This window comes from Centropristis striata, chromosome 7 (assembly GCF_030273125.1).
Source record: "Centropristis striata isolate RG_2023a ecotype Rhode Island chromosome 7, C.striata_1.0, whole genome shotgun sequence".
Classification (NCBI taxonomy): Eukaryota; Metazoa; Chordata; class Actinopteri; order Perciformes; family Serranidae; genus Centropristis; species Centropristis striata.
In genome coordinates, this window is record NC_081523.1 from 30,702,821 (window position 1) to 30,710,685 (window position 7,865).

The 7,865-nt window shown below is 40.4% G+C and overlaps 1 protein-coding gene across 1 annotated transcript; it reads left to right on the plus strand.

Moving 5' to 3' along the window:
• Window positions 1-10: 10 nt before the first annotated feature.
• Window positions 11-7,507, plus strand: anapc7 (anaphase promoting complex subunit 7). Its single transcript, XM_059337878.1, has 11 exons — window positions 11-198; window positions 907-1,093; window positions 1,211-1,330; window positions 3,119-3,230; window positions 3,360-3,513; window positions 3,624-3,766; window positions 3,942-4,059; window positions 4,148-4,344; window positions 4,425-4,649; window positions 6,089-6,239; window positions 6,357-7,507. The coding sequence occupies exons 1-11, from the start codon at window positions 98-100 to the stop codon at window positions 6,544-6,546; spliced, it is 1,698 nt and encodes a 565-aa protein (XP_059193861.1). The 5' UTR covers window positions 11-97; the 3' UTR covers window positions 6,547-7,507.
• Window positions 7,508-7,865: the final 358 nt, after the last annotated feature.

Below are 7,865 nucleotides of genomic sequence, written 5' to 3' on the forward strand. Positions count from 1 at the left end.
ATTTAATACATCAGAAGCTAGCTAGCATTAGCTGTTTACAAGACCAAACTTTTAACATAAGACAGAAATCTAAAGCAAGCCTTCAACTCAATCGAAAATGAATGTGATCGATCATGTACGGGACATGGCTGCCGCTGGCCTTCACTCTAATGTCCGCATATTGAGCAGTTTGTTGCTGACGATGAGTAATAACAACCCGTAAGTAATGTCAGAGCTGGATCCGTCTATTTCCTGAAGAGTGCCTACATGTTGTCAGCCCGAGACAGTGATGGCCAAAAGCTAACTTAACTGGTCAACAATATTTAACATTAATGATTGAAACCGTAAAGCAGCTGGTGCTTCTATATCACCGTAAACAGACGCCCGAAAAAAAAAATGCATGAGTTTTATTTACAATATTGGGCGGACATTGTGAACGTTGTTTTCCAAGAAATAGTCGTATATAGATCTCCTAGCTACCATTATTTAAAGTATGGTGGATTCAGCCGATCGCTTGGTATTGTGCATAGGAGGAATTGTCACATATATTACCGATAACTTTTCCCCCCTTTACTATATTGACAATACATGGAATAGATTTATAAACGGTGGTCATGTGCTGAATATAGCACAGTGTTTTTGTTCTGTTGTAGCCCAGCATTAATTCGTAGGACACTCCTGAAGCAGGATGCTGCTACTCTTTAATTTCTGTGGTTACTTCTTACACTCCTGAGTCCAATACACTAATTAACTGCCTTTATTTGTTATTGTTCTTATGGTTTTCATTTTTTCTTAACACTAACTTGATTTTCTCTCCTGTATTCTCTGTCACTCATTGAGGTCATTTAAGTCTTTGTGTTGTTGATTTTTGTTGTATTTCAACTAACACATGCATGTGTGTTATTACTTGTATCTTTTTGGTTCAAGTGAGCTGTTCTCCCCGGCCCAGAAGTATCAGTTGTTGGTTTACCATGCAGATGCCATCTTCCATGATAAGGAATATCGGAATGCTGCCTGCAAGTACAGCATGGCATTGCAACAGAAGAAGGTGCTCAGCAAAACATCTAAAGTTCGTACTTCTACTGGTGGAGCTGCATCTAACATACAGGCACAGGTATGTTGAGTAAGACTGGTCATTATATCATACAATATTGTGTACGAATACCTATACAACAGAATAAGTTAGTTGGCATGAATGGTAACAGAAACATTTGTGTGAAATGTCTTTCAGAGTTTGCCCTCAGAAATAGAGGTAAAGTACAAGATCGCTGAATGCTACACCATTTTGAAACTGGATAAAGATGCCATTGCAGTGCTCGATGGGATCCCATCCAGACAGAGGACTCCAAAGGTAGGCTGCTACTCATAGTTATTTTATATGTGCTTTTTTATTTTTAAAAACAGGCCTTATATCTGTTTGTTTGCCCACAAATAACAAAGACTTTCCACTGTGTCTGATTGGGTTATGTGAATATGCAGCGTGTACCCATGGGATCTAAATGAAAGTTTGGGTGGAAAGGGTAGGCAGAGTAATCATGTGTAGCCTTGTCTTTATCTCAAGTTAGGTCTTTGGCTACATTAGACTATCATTATAACAAAAAGGCAAACCAAAAACTAATGAAGGGTTAAACCTACAGATCATAGTCATAAAGTACTAATCATTATACCCGTGTTTCAACCAAAGCATTTTTTCAAAGTTAAAAAAAGCCCTGGTACTCTCATGGATTGGATGCAGTGATTTTTCAGCTGAGATGCTTTGATTGCATCTAGTCCTGTCACAATAACTATTTTTGTAAGACTATATATTGTCCCATAAATTATTGTGATAAATGATGTTATTGCAATTTTAAGACAATTTATGCCAGTGATATAATGGTGATTATTATGGGATTATAATGCAAGTACACCCATTCAAAGAGCAATTCACTTTTATTCTTAGGAATATCACTTGTGAATGAAATTGTGAAAAAAATATTTAAATATCCTTGGCAAATAAAAGTCGTTTTTTATTTCTGTTCATTGGGCTAAGGTGCTGTGAGAATGTGGTTCGATGCTGCTTTCAGGTCTTCAAATAGTGGGTGAAACCGGCTGTTTGTCAAACATCATGTTGGCTAAAGTGTTGGTAACATTATAAAGTAAAACTTGCTTGTAAACACAACAGTAGATATCAAGGTCAGCTGAAATTACCATGCTCATGTCCATATATCATAAGATAAGTCAATGTTGTAATTATCATTGCAGGCCTAGTTGAATCTGGGTGCTATGATAGGAATATCCATTGAAGTAAAATGTTGGAACAAGGAAGAGTCCATTACTTGCTCTGCTCCTTGCTCTGGAGGAAGGGGAAGCTGAAGCACGTAGGGAGAGAGGACGGACCCAGCCGTCTACCTGGTAAACACATGGATACTTAAAGATCAGCAGTATTGATTATGCTCCGCTCTTGTCATTCAGGATTTGTAACCTATGTTACATGTAGTATATGACAGCTGGTCTTTGTGGTATTTGTCCCGCCACTCCTCCATTATAATCGGACAGCTGGCTAAAAATTGCCATTTCTTTTACCCAAGGTTGAACATTTTTCAGCTCTTGCCCACCGGAAAAAAACGGCAAATTGCAGAATAGAACAGAATAAAGCTGCCGGTGTTTTTAAGATGCAGTGCTCCCATAGCAAAGAATAAAAAAAATAAAAAAATGCCGACCAGTGGTGGACACACAACCCATCTCAGCTAGGCCTAAGCCTGAAGGGGATCATGCATTTGGTCCTGTGTGTGCGTACGTGTGTGTATCTGTATTTACCTGTCTCTCTGTCTGCAGCTAACCTCTCTTATTACTGGTTCCATCTGCCTAATTTTTTGTGCAAATTTATGACTGTATGCTCAAGCACCTCTCGTGTTGCACATTTTACATTTTGTCATGGCTCAAAAACTGATATCCATGAAATAGTTTGGCCTAATTGTGAACCTAAGCATCTGCACATTAATTCCATACGAAACATGTTATGATCCACTCATAATAATAGGTATGATACAAGATGAATAAACCCCTGTTTTTGTTATCTCCGCTGCCATCTTGTAACGTACTTGGTAGAAGGTGGAACTACTTTGAGAAATTCTACTAATGTTGTTGTGTCTTCCCTCAGATCAACATGATGCTGGCTAACCTGTACAGGAAAGCTGGACAGGAGCGCTCTGCAGTGACGAGCTACAAAGAGGTCCTCAGACAGTGTCCCCTCGCTCTGGATGCAATCATTGGTATGCATGGTCACAGAGACACCTTCAACCAACATCAAACCTGCTGAGACACTTCCTTCCACTTATGCGTGAACACACGCTCACATTATCTCTTCTTTGACTTCTATCTCTACTTTTTTTCCCCTCCAGGTCTTCTCTCTTTATCAGTCAAAGGAGCTGAAGTGGCGTCCATGACTATGGATGTGATCCAGAGTATGCCCAACCTGGACTGGCTCTCTGTTTGGATCAAAGCTTATGCCTTCATACACGCAGGGGATAATCAAAGAGCCATTAACACTATTTGGTGAGCAGAGCAGACATTTTTATATAAGTTTTATACAAACTGACTGAATATTACTTTTCCTTTTAATGTGACACTCCTGTTGTTGACATGTCTCCCTCATCTTGTCTCAGCTCTCTTGAGAAGAAGTCTCTGTTGCGGGACAACGTGGACCTCCTGGTGAGCCTGGCAGATGTCTACTTCAGGGCAGGTGACACCAAGAACGCCATCCTCAAATTTGAACAAGCTCAGATGCTGGACCCATACCTCATCAAAGGTTTGCTGCAGATTTTATTGATTGATTTGTCTAGCATCTGTTCCAAACTGTGCAAATATATTTTTCTGAGTTAAGCCTGTTTTATCTTCAAGATCATTATCACGGGGTGTTCCACACTAAGACATGGACACACTGTGGGCTAGGAAAATTTCAGTTGTGTGGTTTGCACTTGTAGGAATGGATGTTTATGGCTACCTGATGGCTCGTGAAGGACACTTGGAGGATGTCGAAGTCCTGGGAGGAAGATTATTTAATATCTCAGACCAGCATGCAGAACCCTGGGTGATCTCTGGGTGAGTCTGAGTTCTAACGCTTACGTAATTCTGCTACATTGAATGTATAGTTTTTAAAAATAATTTTGATTTTGTTTCTGTTGTTCAGTTGTCACAGCTTTTATAGCAAGCGTTATTCCAGAGCCCTCTACCTGGGAGCAAAGGCCATCCAGCTGAACAGTAACAGTGTGCAGGCTCTCCTCCTGAAGGGGGCAGCCCTGAGGAACATGGGTCGTGTTCAAGAAGCCATCATCCATTTCAGGGAGGCCATGCGCTTGGCTCCCTGCAGACTGGACTGCTATGAAGGCATGTTTGTATAGTCTCTATCACTACATTTCTATTCTGCCTTCACTGACCTTTAAGGATTAATAACTGTCCTTTCACAGGTCTGATTGACTGCTACCTGGCATCCAATGGGATTCGAGAGGCTATGGGGATGGCCAATAACATTTATAAGACTCTGGGGGCCAATGCACAAACTCTCACCATCCTTGCCACAGTGTGCCTGGAAGACCCGGTGACTCAGGAGAAAGCCAAAACCCTGCTGGACAAAGCTCTGGCCCAGAGACCCGACTACACCAAGGCTGTGGTCAAGAAGGCTGAGTTGCTCAGTACGTACAACAGTACTTTTTTTTTCTTTTCACAAATGAACTTGGCAGCTAAAGTAGTGACAGTCCCAAAAATATATTAAATTACGTAAAGACTGTTAACCACTGTGCCCCACCAGGGACATTTTTGTCTTTTCATTTTTAATCATTTTGAGGTTATTGCATATAGCAGAAATTTTGGTTAAAGTTTAACCAGGTTTTTTGTTTTTTGTTGGGTTTTTTTCAAATCTGACATGAGCTGTAAGAAAAATGCATTAAAGTCAATGTTGGTTGTTATCGACATGTCCTAGACTCTGGGGGAGAAATCCCCCTAGCGTTTAGTCTAAAAATTATTGGTTTGTTTTTTATAATGGTGGCATTATAAAAACAAAAACAGCATTTAAAGGATTACAATTCTCAAAATGTACAGTGAGTGAAATAATTATATGATCCCCTGCCGATTTTGTGATTTTTGCTAAATTTTCCCACTGACAAAAAAATGGCCAGTCTATCATTTTAATGGTAGGCTTATTTTAACAGTGAGAGACAGAATATTAAAAAAATATCCAGAAAATCACATGATATAAAAGTTATACATTTATTTGAATTTCAGTGGGTGAAATAAGTATTTGATCATCCAATTCTGATCAACTCTTGTTGGCAGCACAGAGGTCAGACGTTTCTTGTAGTTGGTCACCAGGTTAGTGCACATCTCAGGAGGGATTCTTTGACTCTTCGCCTCAAAATGGATATGTAGAGGACCTGTAGTAGTAGTAGTAGTAGTAGTAGTAGTAGTAGTAGAAGAAGCTTCAGCTCCCTCAACAGATTTTCTATGTGATTAAGTTCCGGACATTGGCAAGACTGCTGGTTATTTTGTGTTTCTTCTAATTTGAATAATCACACCAGCAGTTTTCTCCTTCTCACCAAGCTGCTTGCTGATGGTCTTGTTGCCCATTCCAGCCTTGTGCAGGTTCACAATCATGTCCCCGATGTCCTTAGACAGCTCTTTGGTCTGGCCCATGGTGGAGAGGTTGGAATCTGATTGAATTATTCTGTCGACAAGTGTCTTTTATACAGTTAACAAATTGAGATTAGGAGTACTTTATTAATGTGAGAGGATTAATTTGTGTGCCTCATGGGCACATAACCAGTCTGTGGGAGCCACAATTCTTGCTGGTTGGTAGGGGATCGAATACTTATTTCACTCAATCAAATGCAAATCAATGTATAACTTTTGTATAATGTGATTTTCTGGATATATATTTTTTAAATGTTCTTCCCTCACTGTAGATATATTTGGTAGCAATGAGGACTGAAATTGGAGATTTAACTTCGTGAAAGTGGAATGTAATTTTTTGTAAAACATTATATGGCACAGACACTTTTGTCCTGTCAGGACATGAGGCACAAGGGTTAATAATGATATTCAGGTGGAAATGACAGTGTCCCTTTTCCTCATGAAGGTCGGGAACAGAAATACGAAGAAGGGATCGCTCTCCTCCGCAACGCCCTGGCAAATCAGAGTGATTGTGTCCTGCACAGAATGCTGGGAGATTTTCTGGTGGCTGTCAATGATTACCAAGAAGCCATGGATCAGTACAGCATAGCGCTAAGGTACCCAGAGATTTCTTCTGCTTCTAATCCTGGCGAATAAGTATATTTTAGCCACTTTACGATGCAGTACCAATCATAGGCATTCAGTCATTTTGTGCATTATTTTTTTTTCCTAAGCCTGGATCCCAATGACCAGAAGTCTTTAGAAGGCATGCAGAAGATGGAGAAGGAGGAGAGTCCCACAGATGCCACGGTGGAGCTGGACGGTGACGACATGGAGGGCAGTGGTGAGGATGGAGATCTGGAGGGCAGCGACAGTGAAGCAGCACAGTGGGCTGATCAGGAACAATGGTTTGGTATGCAGTGACCCCGGCCACTGAAGGATACTCCGTCACCTGCACCTCCTAACACACTGCAGTCTGTGGGAAGCTTTCGGCCATCAGTGTCATCAAATAAGTGGCCTCTGTTGCGGTCTTCCCAACATTTTGTTGAGTTCTTCACTGAGCTAATCGAGCCTTGATCGCTCTTCTCGACAAATGTCTAATACAGTGTGACAGGACCAGTAGACACTCAACCCCAGACAAAATCAACATGTTATTCAACACCTGGATTGCTAACATTTGACTCTACTCTGGCTGTTTCTTCAGCTGTTTCTTTGTTTCTTCTTTGCTGGCAGTCTGTGGCTACCTGAATGAATTCATCACTGTCCCAGGTAGTGCAAAGTACCACTTAAAGTTAAATATAATCATTACAAAGTGAGTGTCAGTGCTTTTTAATTAAATAAAAAAACCCTTTTTGAATCCTTTTTGGGGTTGAGCTGTTCAGTATACTGGAGAGCTGTTCCCAGGTAAGAGAAAATATAAACCGAAGCAGTTGTCGGAGAAATGGTGTAATGGGATATGAGGTCTTCAGGCCAAATGTGTCTGGAGTTATCCTCCACATGTTACAGGAGGCGCTGGCCAATGTTTTAAGTGAGTGTTTTGTGTGAGCCCGACTGACACTTGTTTTCTGCAGAGAGAGCAACATGTAGATCACATGACGGCTGTGAATTTGCCATAACTTTGTGTCTCTGACGAGGTCTGTGACAAACTGACAATATACCATATATGTGCTGCTCTTTAAAATATATCATCTTAATTTGAATTTTGTAACATGGGAATGTGTCCTGTAATGTACATGCTTCTTATTTTGGTGTGTGTTGTCTGTTGAGTCTGCCTTTGTCAAAAATAACCCCATGATTGACAAGTGTCACTTAACCATTTCAAGATAAATGTTTATAGTATTTTGTACATATTTTTAAAGTGTATAATAAAATAATTAAGCACTCACTTCACAGTAAAGTACTGTTTTTTCTTAAAGGTGCAATATTGTGAAAAGTATTTTTCCATTATAAAGCAGGTCTAGTATCAAAGCACTCAATCCACTGAAATGTGCCCAACCGTTGAGCCTTTGAACAAGCCGTCAAGACTTCTGTAAGGTTGTGATGTCACATCTATACTATAAACAAGGAGGTGGTAATAGAAATTAGGGCACAATGTGTCATATCACTGGTCTACAACACGTGCACAGTAAAACGTGGTCTGCACCTGCCAAAAGACTCATTGGCCTGTTCTCAACCTAATGCCTTGAACCCCGATCCCTGGTGGACTTAATGGAGTATGAGAGGCTGTAAGGGCTGAAAATGGT

What these genes read in the sequence shown, in the direction of transcription:
- anapc7 (XM_059337878.1), top strand. Translation starts at nt 98, where the DNA reads ATGAATGTGATCGATCATGTACGGGACATGGCTGCCGCTGGCCTTCAC. An exon ending in CGCTCTGGATGCAATCATTG is followed by an intron (nt 3,231 to 3,359) that starts GTATGCATGGTC and finishes TTTCCCCTCCAG; the next exon opens with GTCTTCTCTCTTTATCAGTC. An exon ending in GGACCCATACCTCATCAAAG is followed by an intron (nt 3,767 to 3,941) that starts GTTTGCTGCAGA and finishes TTGCACTTGTAG; the next exon opens with GAATGGATGTTTATGGCTAC.